At 37.1% G+C, this 23135-nt stretch overlaps 1 protein-coding gene across 4 annotated transcripts in view; it reads left to right on the top strand.

Annotated features, from left to right (window-relative positions):
- LOC128221872 (atrial natriuretic peptide receptor 1-like) overlaps positions 1–23135 on the top strand; it is a 355937-nt gene that overhangs the window by 296403 nt on the left and 36399 nt on the right. For all 4 annotated transcript variants that reach the window (XM_052930497.1, XM_052930496.1, XM_052930499.1 and 1 more), the window contains 2 exons: positions 10488–10572; positions 17143–17272. In XM_052930497.1, coding sequence (XP_052786457.1) covers positions 10488–10572; positions 17143–17272 — 215 coding nt within the window. The remainder of the gene's footprint in view (positions 1–10487; positions 10573–17142; positions 17273–23135) is intronic.

Consider the following 23135-nt stretch of genomic DNA (forward strand, 5'->3'; position numbering starts at 1 on the left):
TCTTTCAAAAACTTGTTCGTGGCCAATACATCAGATTCCTCAAGGCGATAGCCGATGACACAAGAAACGGTAATGACTGTTGTCATCTCAGCCATAACAATCTCGAAACACAAGCATCGCGTCTGCCACTTAGGGTTATAACAAATTCAATATTTCGGAAGGAAAATTGTGACAGAGTTCGGCAATGTTATACGGCTTGTTATCCTTATAAAGCGTCGAGAAGAGTATCGAGTATCATTAAAGAAAGGAGGTACGTGTAAAGCGGGCTAAAGAAACAGGTACATGCACACCAGACAAAAGGAACAGTTTCATGCACAGTGCCCTAAATTAACAGGGTTATGTACAGCGGCTTAAAGGAACAGGTACATGTACAGCGGCCTTAAGGAAAAGGTACATGTACAGCGACCTAAAGGAACAGGTACATGTACAGCGACCTAAAGGAAAAGGTACATGTAAAGCGACCTAAAAGAACAGGTACATGTACAGCGGCCTTAAGGAACAGGTACATGTACAGCGACCTAAAGGAACAGGTACATGTACAGCGACCTAAAAGAACAGGTACATGTACAGCGTCCTTAAGGAACAGGTACATGTACAGCGGCCTTAAGGAACAGGTACATGTACACCAGACAAAAGGAACAGTTTCATGCACAGTGCCCTAAATTAACAGGGTTATGTACAGCGGCTTAAAGGAACAGGGTTTTATACAGCGGCCGAAAGCACCAGGTACAGACAGGTACATGAACAGCAGCCATAAGGAACAGGTACATGTACAGCGGCCTTAAGGAACAGGTACATGTACAGCGACCTTAAGGAACAGGTACATGTACAGCGACCTTAAGGAAAAGGTACATGTACAGCGGCCTTAAGGAACAGGTACATGTACAGCGGCCTAAAGGAACAGGTACATGTACAGCGGCCTTAAGGTAAAGGTACATGTACAGCGACCTAAAGGAACAGGTACATGTACAGCGACCTAAAGGAACAGGTACATGTACAGCGATCTAAAGGAATAGGTACATGTACAGCGACCTAAAGGAACAGGTACATGTACAGCGACCTTAAGGAACAGGTACATGTACAGCGACCTTAAAGAAAAGGTACATGCACAGCGGCCTTAAGGAACAGGTACATGTACAGCGACCTTAAGGAAAAGGTACATGTACAGCCTCCTAAAGGAACAGGCACATGTACAGCGACCTAAAGGAACAGGTACATGTACAGCGACCTTAAGGTAAAGGTACATGTGCAGCGAACTTAAGGAAAAGGTACATGTACAGCGGCCTTAAGGAACAGCTACATGTACAGCGGCCTTAATGAAAAGGTACATGTACAGCGACCTAAAGGAAATTGTATATGTACAGCGGCCTAAAGGAACAGGCACATGTACAGCGACCTAAAGGAAATTGTATATGTACAGCGGCTTAAGGAATAAGGTACAGGTACAGCGTCCTTAAGGAACAGGTACATGTACAGCGGCCTAAAGGAATAGGTACATGTACAGCGGCCTTAAGGAAAAGGTACATGTACAGCGACCTAAAGGAATAGGCACATGTACAGCGACCTAAAGGAAAAGGTACATGTACAGCGGCCTTAAGGAAAAGGTACATGTACAGCAACCTAAAGGAACAGGCACATGTACAGCGACCTTAAGGAAAAGGTACATGCACAGCGACCTAAAGGAATAGGCACATGTACAGCGACCTAAAGGAAAAGGTACATGTACAGCGGCCTTAAGGTAAAAGTACATGTACAGCGGCCTAAAGGAACAGGTACATGTACAGCGGCCTTAAGGTAAAGGTACATGTACAGCGACCTTAAGGTAAAGGTACATGTACAGCGACCTTAAGGTCAAGGTACATGTACAGCGACCTTAAGGTAAAGGTACATGTACAGCGACCTTAAGGTAAAGGTACATGTACAGCGACCTTAAGGTAAAGGTACATGTACAGCGGCCTTAAGGTAAAGGTACATGTACAGCGGCCTTAAGGTAAAGGTACATGTACAGCGGCCTAAAGGAATAGGTACATGTACAGCGACCTTAAAGTAAAGGTACATGTACAGCGGCCTTAAGGAAAAGGTACATGTACAGCGACCTAAAGGAAAAGGTACATGTACAGCGACCTAAAGGAACAGGTACATGTACAGCGGCCTAAAGGAACAGGTACATAAACAGCGGCCTAAAGGAACAGGTACATGTACAGCGGCCTAAAGGAACAGGTACATGTACAGCGGCCTTAAGATAAAGGTACAGTTACAGCGACCTAAAGGAACAGGTACATGTACAGCGACCTAAAGGAACAGGTACATGTACAGCGATCTAAAGGAATAGGTACATGTACAGCGACCTAAAGGAACAGGTACATGTACAGCGACCTTAAGGAACAGGTACATGTACAGCGACCTTAAAGAAAAGGTACATGCACAGCGACCTTAAGGAACAGGTACATGTACAGCGACCTTAAGGAAAAGGTACATGCACAGCGACCTAAAGGAATAGGCACATGTACAGCGACCTAAAGGAAAAGGTACATGTACAGCGGCCTTAAGGTAAAGGTACATGTACAGCGGCCTAAAGGAACAGGTACATGTACAGCGGCCTTAAGGTAAAGGTACATGTACAGCGACCTAAAGGTAAAGGTACATGTACAGCGACCTTAAGGTCAAGGTACATGTACAGCGACCTTAAGGTAAAGGTACATGTACAGCGACCTTAAGGTAAAGGTACATGTACAGCGACCTTAAGGTAAAGGTACATGTACAGCGGCCTTAAGGTAAAGGTACATGTACAGCGGCCTTAAGGAACAGGTACATGTACAGCGACCTTAAAGTAAAGGTACATGTACAACGGCCTTAAGGAAAAGGTACATGTACAGCGACCTAAAGGAACAGGTACATGTACAGCGGCCTAAAGGAACAGGTACATGTACAGCGGCCTAAAGGAACAGGTACATGTACAGCGGCCTAAAGGAACAGGTACATGTACAGCGGCCTTAAGGTAAAGGTACATGTACAGCGACCTAAAGGAACAGGTACATGTACAGCGACCTAAAGGAACAGGTACATGTACAGCGATCTAAAGGAACAGGTACATGTACAGCGGCCTTAAGGTAAAGGTACATGTACAGCGACCTAAAGGAACAGGTACATGTACAGCGACCTAAAGGAACAGGTACATGTACAGCGATCTAAAGGAATAGGTACATGTACAGCGACCTAAAGGAACAGGTACATGTACAGCGACCTTAAGGAACAGGTACATGTACAGCGACCTTAAAGAAAAGGTACATGCACAGCGGCCTTAAGGAACAGCTACATGTACAGCGGCCTTAAGGAAAAGGTACATGTACAGCCTCCTAAAGGAACAGGCACATGTACAGCGACCTAAAGGAACAGGTACATGTACAGCGACCTTAAGGTAAAGGTACATGTGCAGCGACCTTAAGGTAAAGGTACATGTACAGCGGCCTTAAGGAACAGCTACATGTACAGCGACCTAAAGGAAATTGTATATGTACAGCGGCTTAAGGAATAAGGTACATGTACAGCGTCATTAAGGAACAGGTACATGTACAGCGGCCTAAAGAAATAGGTACATGTACAGCGGCCTTAAGGAAAAGGTACATGTACAGCGACCTAAAGGAATAGGCACATGTACAGCGACCTTAAGGAAAAGGTACATGCACAGCGACCTAAAGGAATAGGCACATGTACAGCGACCTAAAGGAAAAGGTACATGCACAGCGACCTTAAGGTAAAGGTACATGTACAGCGGCCTAAAGGAATAGGCACATGTACAGCGACCTTAAGGAAAAGGTACATGTACAGCGTCCTTAAGGAACAGGTACATGTACAGCGGCCTAAAGGAATAGGTACATGTACAGCGGCCTTAAGGAAAAGGTACATGTACAGCGACCTAAAGGAATAAGCACATGTACAGCGACCTTAAGGAAAAGGTACATGCACAGCGACCTAAAGGAATAGGCACATGTACAGCGACCTAAAGGAAAAGGTACATGCACAGCGACCTTAAGGTAAAGGTACATGTACAGCGGCCTAAAGGAATAGGCACATGTACAGCGACCTTAAAGAAAAGGTACATGTACAGCGGCCTAAAGGAATAGGCACATGTATAGCGACCTGAAGGAACAGGTACATGTACAGCGGCCTAAAGGAACAGGTACATGTACAGCGGCCTTAAGGAAAAGGTACATGTACAGCGACCTAAAGGAAAAGGTACATGTACAGCGGCCTTAAGGAATAGGTACATGTACAACGACCTTAAGGAACAGGTACATGTACAGCGGCCTTAAGGAAAAGGTACATGTACAGCGACCTAAAGGAAAAGGTACATGTACAGCGGCCTTAAGGAAAAGGTACATGTACAACGACCTTAAGGAACAGGTACATGTACAGCGACCTTAAGGAAAAGGTACATGTACAGCGGCCTAAAGCACCAGGTACATGTACAGAGGCTTAAAGGAAAAGGTACATGTACAGCGACGTTAAGGAACAGGTACATGTACAGCGACCTAAAGGAATATGCACATGTACAGCGGCCTAAAGGAGTATGCACATCCACAGCGACCTTAAGGAACAGGTACATGTACAGTGACCTTAAGGAACAGGTATATGTAGTTATGTACAGTGACCTTAAGGAACAGGTATATGTACAGCGACTTTAAGGAACATGTACATTAACGACACTCAAAATTGCAAGTAGTGTATTACAATAGAGAGGAAAAAAGGCAGGTTATTTATTTCACAAAGATTGTGAAGAGCATTATTTTAACTTATGCTAAATTACTCTCGTTGACGCAAGAGTATGAGCTTCTGTGGGTGGGAAAACCGAAGTACCCGGAGGAAACCCACTTGTCTGGCCTGGTGACCACCAACCAAACTTGCATAGTTGAAAAGAAGATTCACAAGGCAGACACAAAATGCAACGCACCAGGAAACGAAATAATTGAGTGCGATCACGAGCGTCGTCCCGTACGTTGCCGAAACTGTAATCATGTATTTCCTTGTCAGTCGATGAATTGTAAATCACTCAATAAGTGTTGAAATGAAATAAGCTGGTACCTGTAGGCGTGAACAGGGAGACGCTTCCAAAGTGTATGACGGGACTCCTGTTCAGACGAATTATAAAAAATAAGTCTGGAACATTTTGTGCCTTCAGCGAAATATATCCCACTGCGACCAATTAACTCCCATTTGGACATAAATCTCTGTAACGTTTATTCCCTAAACAGGTGTTAAGTTCTATACTGCAATGGACATAAAATGGGACGGGACTTTCATTGATGCAAAACGTGTCCCTGAACGTTTATCAAATGCAATTTTGCGGAAGAAGTACAAAATAGAGCGACATTAATGGATTCGAGAAAGCGTCCCAGGACTTACATAAAATAGAAATACTGCTGTAGACATACAAAAGAGTGAGACGGCAATGAATGCAGCACTGAGCAACAACGGAATGACTTGACTGCTCTAGATGGTGTTAAATTGTGCGATCAAGTATTAATGGCAACAAAAGCCTATTTTAGAAATTGTGAATTGCACAGCTGCAACGCGTAAACAATAAACAGAGGTATTTATGGGGTTAAACCAGACCAATCATCAATTGGAATTGCCAAGGAACTGTGAAATATATCTCCGAGACATTAGTAAAGACTTTTAAAGTATAACTGCACTGGAATTTGCAAGAACAATCCTAAATATATCGCCGAGACATTAATAAAGACTTTTAAAGTATAATTTGCAAGAACAATCCTAGCCTTTAAAAACAGCGAAGGCATATACACGTTTGTCAAAGTTAAGTAATGTCAAAGAAAAAGTCAACAGTACACTTTTTAATGATATAACCAATGGTAGTTTTGGTTTATTTGACTTATACATTTCGTGCACGTATTTATGGTATGATCATGAGCGTATTTGGTATAAATGAATTATACATTTCGTGCACGTATTTATGGTATGACCATGAGCGTATTTGGTATAAATGAATTATACATTTCGTGCACGTATTTATGGTATGACCATGAGCATATTTGGTATAAATGAATTATACATTTCGTGCACGTATTTATGGTATGACCATGAGCGTATTTGGTATAAATGAATTATACATTTCGTGCACGTATTTATGGTATGACCATGAGCGTATTTGGAATAAATGAATTATACATTTCGTGCACGTATTTATGGTATGACCATGAGCGTATTTGGTATAAATGAATTATACATTTCGTGCACGTATTTATGGTATGACCATGAGCGTCTTTGGTATAAATGAATTATACATTTCGTGCACGTATTTATGGTATGACCATGAGCGTATTTGGTATAAATGAATTATACATTTCGTGCACGTATTTATGGTATGACCATGAGCGTATTTGGTATAAATGAATTATACATTTCGTGCACGTATTTTTGGTATGACCATGAGCGTATTTGGTATAAATGAATTATACATTTCGTGCACGTATTTATGGTATGACCATGAGCGTATTTGGTATAAATGAATTATACATTTCGTGCACGTATTTATGGTATGATCATGAGCGTATTTGGTATAAATGAATTATACATTTCGTACACGTATTTATACTATGATTTTGCGCAGTTTTTTTTTTAAAAATTGACTTATACATTTTGTACCGTATTCATGGTAAGATCAAGAACATTTTTTATTTATTTGGCGCATAAAATTTGTACGATATTTTGCTACATTGGTATGACCTTCTACAGACAATTGTATAAAATCGGTTTTTTGTTTGGTCCAAGTTATCCCAAATATATATTTATTCATCAATATTTATCCAGTTATAACTTCTTACCAATCAAATCGTTTTAGTTTAAACATTATATATTTTACAACGATTGTGAAGAAAGCTATGATAGCTTATACTCAGTCACGCTCGTTGGCACGATGTTGCGCGAGAGTGTGGTCTTGTGTTGTTGGGGGAACCGGAGGCCCCGAAGAAAACCCACTTGTCCGGCTTGGTGACCACTAACCAAACTCACATGCGCCCAGGCCGGGTATCGAACCCGGGTCTCCTTGGTGAGAAGCGAGTGCGCTAACCACTGCGCTAGCCGGACAACCAGTTCAAATCGTTTGTATGGGTCACTTAGCCAAAAGATAACCCGGGCATAACTAATCAAAGTTTTAAATAATTGGCACCTGGTAAAAATGTTCTGTTATGTTCTGATATATTTTGTTCTGTTAATCAATTGTAACGGCAGGTTAAAGCTTAGTTGTCTGACATTTAAAAAATATCGTGTTTAAAAGCGCAAGAACCAATGCTATTCACCAAGCAAAAGACATACGATTACAAACAATACAAAACTTTCGAATTATCGTCATTTGTAACTGCAAAGTATATTGTAAGCCAAATGTTAATAGCAGCGTGAAGCTTTTTTCTTCGTAGATTGGTATAAATGTTATGTAATTTTTAACTTGTTCTGAAATTAAAATCCTGCAATGATACCAAATTGTTTACAAAAAATAATGCCCCTGGTTCAGGAAGGCATAAGTAAAATAATGAGTATTAATTCGTATAAAAGTGACCCCATTTAGGGTCCATTTCAATAATAAAACCTCCAAAACTGCACAACAAAATACTCAGATCAGAGATCTGATAAGACAATTCGGCAATTAGATTAAGATTAATACACATTTTTTTGTTGTTGTTGTTTTGTTGTTGTTGTTTTTTGTTGTTGTTGTGGTTTTTTTTGCTGTTTTTTTTTTTTTTTTTTTTTTTTTTTTTTTTTTGGGGGGGGGGGGGGAGTGTGTGACTTATAGAAGGATTAAACTAGGCCGTTAAGGAGCGCATCTTAGGGTCTGTGCCCTTTCCTAGAAACTGACAGGAATCTTTTCTATACTTGGTAAGAGGTGAAGGGGTCCGCACCAACGAACATATTTTGGCAAATTGTAGTCTAAAATAGTGCATTCGGATGTAATTTATGTAATTTGTTTCTACCGTATCGGACTGAAAAGCTCACTACGACATTGTTAACCAACCCCGCCCCCCTCCTGCACGCACCACTGTAACACGTGGTGTAATGTTGTCATTGTAATGTATATAACAGACCCAAAACGGGATGGTTTAATATAGCTTTATTACATTCATACTCATACGCACACGAACTTGAATCCAATCAATAACCGAACTATCAACATACATGCAACTGTTAGCAAGAGGCGAGCTTATCATACACAGAGGCGGGTTTATCAATACTGGGCTCTGATTGGCCACTACACGTGGTAAACTACAGATTACTTTAATATAAATGGACGCATTTCTAAGACTTTTTTCTAGCATATATTGTTAGCATTTTCAGCCAAATACATATTCGACCCGAGTTTAATGAACAAACAGAAATTCCTTGAAAATCTCGCTAAAACAATGCCGATCTAATGGCTGCAAATTCCCATTAATCATACAAAAAAACAATCTCCGGAAATTATTTCCTTATAAAAGCTTTTCTTAAATAAGTGACAGTCCCCCTCTGGATTTCGTGAATATTTAATGACTTCAATGTGTTTTCTAAGCCAAATGTCAATAACTGTGTGAAGCCATTATCTTCGGAGATTGTTCTAAATGAATAAATGCGATGTGAGCATTATGTTTTATTGCTTTAAGGTCGGTCTCAGTAGGGTCAGATGACACTAATATAATCTCTTTATTTGGTTTCCGTCCATTAGTTGATATTTTTGTAAACCATTTAAACAAAACGTTAAAAAAAACTTTAAATAATTCAATAACTTGTATATTAAAGTCACGGGATTATATATGCGTAAAACAAGTGATAGAAGCATTGCTATTAAAAGGACCAGACACCAGATGGTTCCAACATCGACAAATACAGTACAGTAGAATGTATAGTAGGTCCTCAGAACAATACTAGAACTGTTAATACGAGCTAGCATCAGCAGTGTTTGTATACCACGTGATAAATTGCGTCATAAATGCTACGTCGGAAGGCAATATTTTGCCTCGAATGAAGACTTTAAACAAAGATAACTTCACTGTTTCTTCACCATTTTAAATGAAACATAGCGCAGTCTACGCCGCTCCCGGAGCCCTACCTCCGGTCTGTTACCAGAGTTTGATTGAAAGTTTAGTTTCTTTAAACACTTCGACAAACCATTTCACAATACGGTCTGACGGAGCACTGTCAAAAAATTATTTTGGAAACATGTTTGTCGAAGTGTTTGATGAAACTAATTACCTTATCAAACTTCGGTAATAAAACGAAGGCGGGGCTATTTAAGCGGCATAGACTGACCTTTGTTTTATTTAAAATGGTGTAGTAAAAGAAAAGTTATCTATGTTTAAAGTCTTTATTTTAAGCAAAATGTTGCCTTCTGACATAGCATATATGACGTAATTTATCACGTGGTATACACATACTGATGAGGCGGATATGATATCATTTTACATGATTAAAACATTTTGTCGCACTGTTGGCTGGGTTTACCCATTTGAAAATAGCATATAATGGTTTGAAATTCCCAGTTTAAAGTGTGTATATTAGGATGTGAATGCGTGATTAGTACAGATACATAAACCGATGTTATTTTTATTTAATTTACTGGGATTTACGTGATAGACACATCCAGTAGATGTTCGAATTGGAAAAATATACAAAAACTTCGAAATATACATATGTCTTAAGTGATGGGGTAACTCAGTAATTTAGAGTCAATGCGATATCATTTTTTGTAAGGTTTTGACAACTTGTTTTTTTCTGGCAGTTGTATCATAACATTGTATCTAGTCACTATTACAGCCATAGTCGTATATTGTGCCATAATAAATTCAAACTTCGTTTGACAACGAATGATAATTTTCTTACAAGTATCAGACATAAAGTTTTAGCATAATTAATGGATAAACTGTTTTGGCAAAAATGCATAAACAGTAGACATATATGCAAAAAACAAAATAGTCACGACATACTAGGAATAGAGGAGAAAGCTTGGAGGCAGGACTTGGGTGTAAATTGTGGCATCAGCCCCTCTCTGTTTCTAAGATTGGTATCATATAAATATTTATTTTATGCTTCCCGATGGTTTAAAGAGATATATCAGTGATTTTTCACTGTTTTGTAATTTAAGCCCAGCCTCGGTTCCAAATCAAACGTCAGCGCGCACAGGGCTGGGACACAAGTTCAACGACGTCATTTCCGAATGTTTTTTCTAAAAAGTTTAATTTAATTAATTTTCATTGCCCCAGATTTTTTTTAGTTTTTTTTCAGTATAAGATAGCAATATATTTCACCTACCCCACTCGTGAACTATAAATTGTGGTGCTCACTCGGTGAAATATATTTTAATCCTTCACTGAAACAAACAATTAATCTCTATCCGTTCCCTTTCCCACGCTTTAATTGGTAGCTCATTATAACAATTTGCCATATGTTTTAAAACAAAATGATTATTGATTCGTACTTTACAATCATAATTTTTATTTTTTCAGAGCCTTTTCCGGAATACGGCATTGTCATCATCGTTCTTGGTAGCCTGCTGCTAATAGTTGTCGTAGCTGCATTCTTTATATACAGGTAAACTCTAGTTTCTTTTACAAATACATAATACAAATTGCGAATATTTTCCGATGAATGCATTTCTTTCGTTTTCGGATATGTTCGGATCGCGAATCATCGCGTTACAATATAAATTGAAAATTGTTTATATTGTTATTGTTTGTATATTGTCAGGGCAGGTTTTTCTGTTAACATAATGGTTGAGAAAAGAATTACTGTGAGGTTGTCTTCATTGAAATTTAGAAAAAGAAAACAATTCTCGAAATAATTAATAAATGATTGGTGTAAATATAAGTGCCTGATTGATGTCGTTATCGGGAATAAGAACGCAGTTGGGCTTGTCAATGTATGCGGGGAGTCCACACAGCCCGACTGTGTTCATACCCCGATAATGACGTCACTCACGCACGTCATTTTCTTAAATAAAAGTGAAGTTGCGAAACACTGCGTGTAAGTCTACTTGTGAGTGTAAGTGTATTTAATAAAAAAGGAATATATGTGTTATATAACTTTTGATATAGGCTTACTGGTACTCAAAAAAGTAACGTTTCGCAGCTTCCCTAATGATAATTATGTGAGTTTTGGTTTACAACTAAATATGTTGATCTCCAATTATGGAATGTAAATTTACCACACAGGCAGAAGGCGATTTGTTTCATGTCATGTTATCAATCGGACTTGCAGAACTTTAAGCCAATGCTCTCACTACAACATCCCGATTAAAACTCCCATCAGCATGAAACATGCATACTAACACCTGAGGTCTATTTCAATCGCCATAATGCATGCGGGTTTGCAAAATAAAATCGGCAAAATTGTTTTTTATTGCTGACGTTAATTGAGGCCGTGAGCGCGTTATCTTGGTAATTGCTATCCTGCAGCGTGTCAAGAAAGTCTGCGTTTTCCACATGTTAATAACGAATCCCTAAAAGCAATGTGGTAATCTGATGTTGGCATCAATGTGCATGCTTTGACACGTCATCATGGCTATGTGTGTATAGACGACTAGACGGTGCTGCGGTCATGTTCACTAACGACTTGAATACCGTCATTTTTGTTAACTGTTAACTTTTTCTGCTTCGAAAGCTCCAATAGACACAAATGTGAACAATATGTCAGACAACTGTCTCAGCTGTACTTGTTTTATTTAAATATACAAGTACATGATCAAATAGTGCATTTTTAAAAGTTAACAACGATGCCGTTAACAATATTGTTAACTAAAACTAATTCTGTACAGTCTGCCTATTGTATATACTGTTATCATAAGTGTAATCTCGCTGTTCAGCATTGTTTCCCCTCCCTCGTAAGTTGATTTAAACAAATAATTTATACAGTCGAACCCCGTTGGCTCTAACTCCCAGGGACCGGCAAAAATACATCGAGTCTCGGAAAATTCGAGAATGCTGACCTTCAGTATAAGAAATCGGAATTTTACATCCAGGTCGAAACAACAATGACTTCGAGCCAAGCGAATTCGAGCTAATGGGGTTCGAATGTAAGATATACTTAACCTTATTGGGCAGAACATATAATTAACCTAATTGACCTGAAATATGTGTTACTGAAGAGAGCAGTGTTCATCTTCCTTCAAACCTCTTGAGTCATTGTAACGTACACAGCGGGAGGGTGAAGGGGTCATTTCTGACAATGGATCCAATATAGTACTACCATTTTTCCTTCCCCATCTTATTGTGCAGCAACGATTTTAGTAACTAACCTAATTTGTTAATGTCCTTTAGTAATCAGAAAAGTTGTGGTTTGATGAATATGAATAATAAGCCAAGAAGAACTAATCATTACTTGCACGCCGTTCAATAAGTTTTACACAGGATACCGAATACGTGTGTATTGAAGTTGAGAATAATGAATTGTATATGCATTATGGAAGCGTATATCGTATATACTGATAATATGATCACGTAGTCGCTATCGCTTCTTGGAAAATTTGCAAAATGGCGGCCGCGGGTTCAGACTGCATTAGCGCTGTAATAAGAATAAATCCTTTTATTAACATTGACCCCATTTCGTTACTTTTTCAGTGGTAATAATGATTTTGGTTCTAATCAATTTCCCATAAATCATAAATAATATCTTTATTTTAATTCGTTTTTTACATATGCATGACCCAGGTCTTTCTTACGAAACTCCGCCCACAGAGGTCGCGAAAGGTCGCCCGGTTCATACAAAATGAACACAATTGTTTTCCTACAAAAACTCAAGTGTGAATGAAAATATCAAGTCATATTGCCGATGTTTGCAGTGGTACGGCCATATTTCATGGACTAGTTTTAACAAAATTTGAGGTGAATACGCTCGAATCTTTCGATTTTGAAAATTCCCATATCTCAGACCCATGATTCAACTTGGCCCCAACAAAAGAGTCAAACAATTGACAAAGAACGCTATGCTTAAAATTGTTATGCTTTGTATTATTCATAAATATACATTAAGAGCCTTAATACCTTTCCCTGCTATGGATTCTTGGTTTAGAACAAAAGACCCGGTGTGATTAAAAACTGTTTCAATGTAATAAAAATCATCAACTGTTTCAGGATAATTATTATTATATAGCCTTTTTTTCATTTTCACGTAAAAAGCCCCATTTCCGATGGAAACGTACTTGAATACCTAGTATAAGACGTGTCTGTAATTCGGTTTTAAATGAACGATTTCATAGGCCCGAGGTGGTAATTCCTGATGACACAAATCCCATGAGTCGTAGTGCCAAAGATCAGTTTAGTATGAAGTTGAACGGACGACAAGTCAGACGCGTAGCTGCCTATACGCGAGTACGCGACTGAATCCACATGATTCTGACAAAAAATAAAACAATTCAGCCAAAATTACAGTATGTGTACTTGACTAGCTGCTGTTATGATCCTAAACCTGATAATTTTCCAGTACTAAATAAAGCACCTCAGAACGCACAGAATGCACCAGATTGCACCATTTTTTTCAAAATGTTATGGGGGAGGGGAATGCCCCTGGACTTCCCTAGCACAATTATGAAGCCACATGAATACATGACTAGCTACGCCCCTGCAAGTTATTCAATGAATATTACCATTTCGTCTTATGAAATCTGATATATCTGAACATGGCTGATCTGATAGTTTAGCAATTTCATACTGACATTACGTTGACATGGGTCCGATATGGATTCACTTATGTTCTGATAGTTGATATCTCCCAAACATCCATAATTAAATTACTGAAAAGGCAGAACATTGTTAAATAAGTTTACTCCCAAGACGAAGCCCTTATTTGCAAGCAGTTAACGGGCTTAATCCAATTACTTCCCTTATATGCCATTCATACTTAATCGCTTAACGATAGCTCACGCTTTCTCCAGTCATCCGGACTTTCATTATCGTCAATCATGGTAATTGTCTGATACGAGGCTCTGAGCCTCCCATGGGGTAGAACAAGGACGGAGCGAACAGACCATGGACGGGCCTCATTTATCCGGGACTGACCTCTCGTTCATCTCTTTTTAGTATTGTGGGTTACACAGCCACCTCTTTGGTGCTGAATTAATATCAGAACAGAACAGAACATAATTTATTTTACGTAAACTTTACAGTTTTTTTGTGTTTCATATACATATTAAATATATTACAATTACAATTATACAATGTTGTGTGAAATATTAAATATATATTATAATCAATCTATGTTTAAGGATTAAATGGAATTGTAAATCACAATTCTATCAAACTATAATAATATACAGAACATAACATATTTTATTACAATTTAAAACATCTTTAAAAGCACTTTCCGATGGTATAACTTTTATAAAAAAAAATATTAAAATTTTCCCCGTTAAACTCCCAATTTTACTATTTTAGCCCGTCGCCCTAAATCACGTCTGTGCACTACAAAGTATAATCCGGATGTTATCTTTGGCCTTATATCTCATTTTTGATTATGAGGATAAAGTCCCAAGTGGACGTTTAAATTCTTCTTTAAAGTAGCACGGAGGATGCTACTGCAAGTTGTTGTTTGGTATTTATTCAAAATTAGAATACATCCTACATTTTCAGCTAATGAAAATGCAGATAGGCAATTATTGAGTAGTAGACTTAATCATTAAGAATGTCATCTTTCGCGCGTGTATGAAAGACCACCTACTGCCACCCATCCGATACACACTCCCTGCGCCAGATTTTGCATTGACAATGTATCAACCAATGAGGTTGTATTATAGGTCAGTAAGATGACCTGAAGTAATATCATAATGACTAAGACGGGCTCAATCACTTCGCTCATTCCGTCCATTCTTAGTCATTAAGTATAAACTTCATGCCATCTAACTATTACATATGACTAAATTTAAATAACTCTTTATACTGAATCAATATGAACTCCGTTGTGATTTGATTAAAAACTCATGAGAGAAACGGAGTCAGTGCTTGACAATACACCGTGTAATAAATCCTCTGTCCCTAACTAATATCTCTGTGAATTGGATGCGTCTTTCTTATTTTTGTTTGAAAACGAAGCAACGCAGTCGCTTAATTTATGTATCATCACGATCGCGGCAGTCAGAGCATTGCTTTATTAAAATATTTTTTACAACATTAGATAATGCAATTTATAAAATATTATGTTTAAGATGAATATTAAGATTTTTTTATGTTATTCTTGGCAGAAAATCGCAGGTCGTGGCCATAAAAAGAAAATAAGAAAATGGATAAGACGACTATTTATGTTATTGTTTTTAAAAAAGAAATTTCTTATCTTGTTGGTCGTATCTTGGAGGCTGAGAACGAGCTCGTTGTCATTCACCCATTTATTAACCAACGAATATTTGTTATGGTTATGTAGCATTTTTGTGCAAATCGTAGTTTTTGTTTGGTATCTTCTCTATTAAACCGAATAGAGCATATATGCATGTTACTTAGTAGTTGTTTGTACAAATTTAACGCCATGCGAACAAGCAAAGAATACAATTCTTGGAAGAACATTACACAATCTGAAATATTAGCAACAGCAGCGCTAAAGAATCAGTTTTTACAGTTGAGCCATCTTTAAAAAAGCAGTGTGTGTCTAAAGTTATCCAGACGCATAAACTTTTATGGAATAACTGGAGACAATGCTCTTTAAAAAATCATTGCACTGCAATTTCGTTCCAAGAAAAGCATTATTTACAGATGCGCCCGACATTTTAATGGCATGTTTGAATTTCTGAAAATTGTTATGATAGGAACAACACATCAGGGGATGGTATTCAATATTCAACTCAAGTTAATCTTACGGTCATACATCATTGACTTCACTCTATTGGTCTGTTATTTATAACATTTAATCCGATTAGCTACATCGTTCTTAAATCCAATTAAGACCAATATCGAATACCAGCTCTTCACACAGACAAGGATTACAATCTATCGTTATATTTATATTAACAATTGTATTTATGCAGGATTTCCGACCTTTTTTGTTTGATCATGTTATTTTAAACCATAAAAAGGTGTCTACGAATTGATGTACCATTATAAATAAAACACGTGTATAGCTAAAGGCTTGTTTTCGTTAAATCACAGACGGTGCAAGTCATACCAACGCGAAGTCGTAACACTAAGAATTCGTACCATATTTGGTGAAATCGTCCCCCATGTTTATGACATTGGTTAGATGCTGTGCTACGATATTATGATTAAAAAGCATTGTATTATAGTTTAACCTTATTTACACTTCATGTTAAAACGGTTGCTAACTATATCCATCTCTTGGCAGAAAACGTTGCCAACTAAGTCAGTGTGTGTATACCACGTGATAAATTACGTCCTAAATGCTTCGTCGGAAGGTAACATTTTTGCTTCGAATGATGACCTAATACAAAGATAACTTTTCTTTTTCTTCACCATAATAAACGAAACAAAGGTCAGTCTATACCGCTTTAAAAGCCCCGCCTTCGTTATATTACCGGAGTTTGATAAGGTGAGTAGTTTGCTTAAACACTCCAACAAACCTGTTTCCAAACAAATGTTTTGACAGTGCCGCATCAGGCGGCGGTCTCATGAAAAGGTTTGTCGAAGTGCTTTAAGAAACTAAACTCTCAATCAAACTCTAGTAAAAGACCGAATGCGGGGCTATGTAAGCGGCGTAGACTGCGCCATGTTTCATTTGATATGGTGAATAAATAGTTATCTGTGTTTAAAGTCTTCATTTGAATCAAAATATTGTATTTATGAAATATTTATCACGAAATATACACATACTGTACGTCCCTGTCTGGATGGAAAACGTTGAAAATTAGGCCCTTTTTAGTGAAAAACGTTGCAAATTATGTCCATCTCTGGGTGGAAAAAGTTGCTAAGTCCTTCTTTGGTGGAAAACGTTGCCAACTATGTCCATCTATTGGTGGAAAACTATGCTTACCGGGCCTATTTCTTGTTGGAAAAAGTTTCTAACTATTCACTAAATATGTGCAAGTCATACGGCACCAAAGCAGGAGTTCATGCCGAGCAAACGACTATGGCTCTCTTCAGTTCAGTGTTTGCCCCAACTTCCGATCCGCGGTGAGTGAAACAGATAGTTATTTTGTTTATATATAATATATTCAATGACTTTTTTCAGACACATCAAGCTAGAAGCGGAACTGGCAGAAATGAATTGGCGCGTGAAATGGGAAGACATTATGCTGGGGACTATCGAAGGGGAGAGAAAAATGAAGAAACAGGCTGCAAGCAACTTAAGTCTCGCACGAGTAAGCGCCCTTTGGCCTAGATTTTGTTTTGTTTTCTTCGTTCATGGACGGTTGCTGAACATTCTTAGACCCGGTCTATATGATTAAAATTGAGTATGTCCATTGTTTTATTACCGTAAGCTTTTATAATTTACACCTAGATTGGATAAGAAATAGTTGAACAGCTGTCCATACGTGTGTACGAGTAGGTTTTTATATTCGTTCGTATAGTGGAATCAATTTTACTATCTCTATACGAAATCAGTTTAAGAAAATAATTATATTTTTAATAATTTGTTTTACATTTATATCAGAATAATACGATTTCTCCAAATAATATTCACGCTATAATTTTATATCTGTCATTAAGTATATACACGTTGTTACCCACGTTCATGCACAAAAAGTATTAATCACAATAACGCCATTTTACTAATCGTTTTAAACATCCGTTCAAAGAGCGGGTGGTGTTTTTTAAATATATTTTCAAATCTAAAAATAGCACTACACTGCTGTGACGCAAAAGAATGTTTCTATTTATAACTTTTTCGTCTTTTTTTTTAAATAACGCACAATGCGCGCACATAATCAAGTACGCTTGCACTAAATACGACCGGAGCAACACCGTTTCAGACTGAAGACTCTTCAATGGAGGGACAATTCTTGATTGAGAGAACCCCGCCCCCTGTCACGCCCATGTGTTGCATTTGGTGTAAATGTGGCCAATGCGACGTGGCGGAAAAAAATAGGCGTGTCTGTTGTCGCCATATTGACAAGTTAGAAGACCGCCTCGAGTCGGAACGTTGCATCACGGCAACCAAAGACTTCCAAGACGTCGTTCTTAATGCTCAAGTGTTACTAACGGTGTATATTCACGTGATGTTGGCACGACGTCACAGAGGATCCGCCCCGACGTCACTGACGCCATAGTAAGTTAAAACTTATGACACGTGATAATAAATATTTGAATTATAAGTAGTGTGGTTTGGCTTTAAAATGTATATGTACATGTATAACAAAAATGTTCAGTATTGCCACAATGAGTCAAAATAATTGTGTGCAATATCTATAATTCAAATGTTTATTATCACGCGTAATGACTTAAAAGTAAATGCTGAATTTGAATGTTTTCTAGCGCAGTTAAAATAATACTAGTTCTAATCATTTCGCATTTCAGCTAAATGATAAACCTAATTTTATTAGCATTGACCGTCATTTAAAACGTTTTAAAGACATGGTTTTAGAAATGTCTGGCGGGCTTATCAAAGTTATGCAGTTAAGTATATTATTGGTGTCATTTCAAAGATAAAACACTCCATAGTTTATGCAATACACACTGTTCAAAAAGCAGTACAGACCAGGACCAGTACCTCACACAGCGCAATTAAGCGGACTCTGGGGTCGGGGCGGGTGTGGTTTAATAACAGCAACATATTTTAAAGCGTTGGCGATATGACATCGCATCAGCATGAACTAGTATAGAGTTCAATTAGCATGTAATGGTAGCAACTGTATCAAATATATCGAACAAATTTGATGAGTATAGGAAAGTCTTGCAGGGGTTGATGAAAATGCATTTATCAATTTCAACTTAAAAGTAAAGCAAATTATTAACTTTTAACAGTTCCATGTTCAGTGTTGTTGCTCAATATCTCGAATAAAGCCAACCAACAATGAAATGAAAGTGCCCTTTTCTGATAACGTCATAATGAAATTACGTCATAGCACGGGTCTCTAAAAATAGATATTGATCACAATGTCTAAATTCCCACAGTTGGCTGGGATATTTGTATTTTATTGCAGCAAACAACGGCTAATGGCAACAAGGCAGTTCCTATGTTGGCTGCATAGCGGAGAAGTTCTTGAGAGGCAAACGAAGTGGGCGATCCCGGCGTGCGTGATTCGTGCAATAAAATTATGGTTCCCGGAAGTCGGAGCGGAAATGACGTCAGGAGATGACGCGTGCTCTCTAACATTAGAAGATATACTTCCGTTGGAGAATCATTCAAGCGTATAGCAGTCAGCCAACCTTGATCAACGTATGACGTCTTCACATTCCAGCGGTGCCATTTGTTTAAGTTTATACTAAGTACCGGAAAGTACCGAAAAGTACCGGCAAGTAACGGATTGTACCGAAAAGTACCGGATTGTACCGGAGAGCATTGTCTGGCTATACCAAATTGATTCTTTGTTTAGCGTGGGGTTCAAAATTTAAAACCGACCTGCAGTGTAGGATAAACACAAACGAATGTCGAGAAAAACAACAACAATGAATATATACGACTATATATAGGTAATTCGAAAAAAATGTAAATATAAAACACTGAAAACATGCACGCTCATAAATTACTAAAGGTAGCTCTTTGATGGTTAATAATGCCCTTTTTAACCAGTCTCACTATTTTATAAGCCTCAAAATGACTTTTCCTTTTTTTGGTTTTGATGACTCGAAACGTATCAGACATATGATGCTAAATATAGAATCGAATTGATATTGCCTTTCACATGAACGTACCAAGCTAAAAACATGTACTTCCAACAGCCATATTTCATAAACCATGCTGAACGCTAAACACCAACATGAGGTTTTCATCATACTCAAATCCAATGAACAGGCCTAAATTTGCTTCTGTAGAAGACCAATTGACTATTGCATCTTTATTTACAGTTACAGTAGCGTTCTGGTTTATATCTGTAGCGAAGGGCAAAGCGAGCAAGGCGATATTTTACAGAAAATGCTCTTAGAGTAGAGTAATCACTGCCACCATGCAAATCACGTGACCATATATCATATCGGTCAAGATTTTAAATATCTAAAAAAATTAAATATATTTATATATTTTTTATTTATTTTAACCTCAATGCAGCTTAAATAATTGAAATTTTACCAGAAAACTTCCCTTAAAGGAGAGGAGAAAAAAAATCAAAAAAGAAGTTTATAATGTTTAGATATAATATCCGATATTCAGCTGTACTCGCTAATGGTGGCAGTAATCTATTCTGCTTGTCAGGGGAGATTACTGCGTAGGAATTTGGCCCGATAGGCGATTTTATTATCTTGAAAAGAATTTAACTCTCTCGAAGGTCAGTTATATTGTCATTTCAATTAGCTCCCCAAAATACTTAGGGCTTCCGTTTATTCTTCAGTAAAATAGACACTTGCTTTTTTGTGATTGCATAGTTTATTGTAGACGAACACTAGAGAAACTTTATATATAGTTAGTAATTATTTTATGGGTACAATGTTTTCTTTCGTTATCAGCACTTTTGTGTTGATTTCAGTTACTGTTTAATTTGTTGACAATTTCTTATGTTCTGAATAATGTTTTCTTCATATCAATTTTGAAGGTGTTTTTATTACAGGTATTATAACGTCATGATATTATATAATGATATTATTTTTTATTGTAACTACATGTATTTGCATATTGAAGTTTCGGTAATATTATAAGGTCATTCCGCTATTTTTGCAAAGGGTATTTGAAACAGTTTTACAGATATATTATTGTTAGTTTGTTCTAATAGATTTTTTTCTCCAAGACATTTTTTAATGATCAGTAATTTGATATAGAATTTTCAACTTGAATATTGGATATTTGGTAATCAATAGTTGACAATTTTCATTTTTATGTCGATCACTGCTAGTCTCAGTCCAACTCAAGTCAAATGTTAACATTTTTTTAACGGCAAAACATGACACAAATTATGTCGGGAAAATTTAAAACACATGAAATGGCCTCTTCGAACGCGAAGTTTTGGGCAGAGCTCCCGAATCCGCCTTGTTAAAAAAATCGACAAAAAATAGTAGACGACTGTTCCCGCGACTTAAATTCTAACAATGAATATGAGCGCCAAATAAAGGAAATCAATCGTAGAATTACCGAAAAGGAATGAAAGGGATTAGAGGTACAAGAGTTAACCCCCTTATAATTAAGGTTTTTGAAGCAAAAATTGCACATCATCAGCATTGTTGTCAACCAAAGTGGCCAGTGTCCAGTCCAGCCAGTGACTCTTCCACTTTGAAATTGTGTACAACGGGGAACATATCGATTAATTGATGTCATATTTTTTTTCCAATACTTTTTTTATTTAAATCATATAAAAGGGCTACTTGACTGTTCAATAAACTAAAAGTTAACTATCATTCCTTACACAAAATATTTAAATGTCATAATTACATTTCTCCCAATTTTTACGACCATTATCCTTATACAGACATCGTTTTCTTTCTATCTGTCTTATCCGATAGAACATGTTTAGTCATATATATAGGCTTCCCTGTTCTTTCGAAGAAAAAAGAGTCGAACTATCGTAGTAGCATTGGTGTCCACTTCCGTGTCTTTATTATGCAACTTTAGCATTGACCATGATAACTTGAAAACGTTCCATAAAACTGTCTTTAATTGTGTTCGAGACATGTCCCTTGTTCGAGTGAAACTAACAGACGATCGTTGGCCTTGGCTCCGCGCAGCTCTTATTACAAATATTTCAGTCCGAAAATAGGTGTTAGACTAATTTTTATAGTCACATTTCGAAAGCTAAGCGCTTTACTGTTGTAACGCCTCCTATTTATCTAATGAGGTACACAGTTTTGCATTTAGCCCAGGATTTGTGGATTTCATCAAACATTAAGGTCATGAACAAATGTACGTTTAATTGTTTTGAGCATATGAACACCATTCAGCCCCTATCCTAGATGGGGTTTTAACTTTATGTTTTCATGAACGGACTTTGATAAATGGTGATTACTTACAGCAAACAGCTTGAATCCGACCGATAATGCTATTTTTCAAACACTCAATCTAGAGTTATGTACCTTATATTGTCTAAAGTTGACCAGTTATGTACCTTATATTGTCTAAAGTTGACCAAATTAACTTTGTCCGCTTTATATCTTAAGCATTTCTTATCAAATCGTCGGCAAATCTAGTCGCAATGTTTAATTCATATAAAAGCTTGGCCATGTTTTATCGACAGCAAGATTGCACCATTCGTTCTGTAGTTATGGCCCTTGAATTGACCAAATTTTCTGAAATAGTTTGTGAATGCAATGGATCTCTCTTTGATTTAGATTTATAATATTGTTTATATTGTTTAATCGCTATTTGTATTGAAATGTGAAACCGTTTTGGGTAAATTTTGCAATTTTTATTTTAGTGACTTTGGAATACAATGCTATTAAAACTAATTTGATACAGAGTAATAAATAACAATATTTGACCACAACTGCACACGGTGACATTAAAACTTTGTTTTTGACATATATATATTGATATAAAATAAGCTAATGGCCTAAGCTGTCGTTATATACAGCGATTCATTTTTACTAAGTATGCCATTTGGGGTGAAATATCCCGCTATACTTACTATAAGGGAAAGATAACTATTCTATCACTTTGAAAAATAGTAAATCAATATTTTTTTATTTTTATTTTCATTCAGAAAATCAAACACACTGTATTATTGATATTTAGAATTTAGCAAAAAAATGCTTTCTACAAGAAATCATTTCTATTGTTTTTCACATCTGATTTTCAACATTAATCATTAATTGTATCAGCATTATATTCACACATTGTTGAAAACAAAGCATTACTTTCAACTTGAAGAGTTTAAACATAAATTATATAAACAATTTATAAGTCATCTAGATGAACAGGGCCGAATGTTCAGAACATTATAAGAGTTAACAACGTTGTTATCTCGACCGTTGTTAACTTTCAATTTCTAAATATTATCAACGTCTCGACCGTTGTTAACTTTCAATTTCTAAATATTATCAACGTCTCGACCGTTGTTAACTTTCAATTTCTAAATATTATGAACGTCTCGACCGTTGTTAACTTTCAATTTCTAAATATTATCAACGTCTCGACCGTTGTTA

Source organism: Mya arenaria, chromosome 16 (assembly GCF_026914265.1).
Source record: "Mya arenaria isolate MELC-2E11 chromosome 16, ASM2691426v1".
NCBI lineage: Eukaryota > Metazoa > Mollusca > Bivalvia > Myida > Myidae > Mya > Mya arenaria.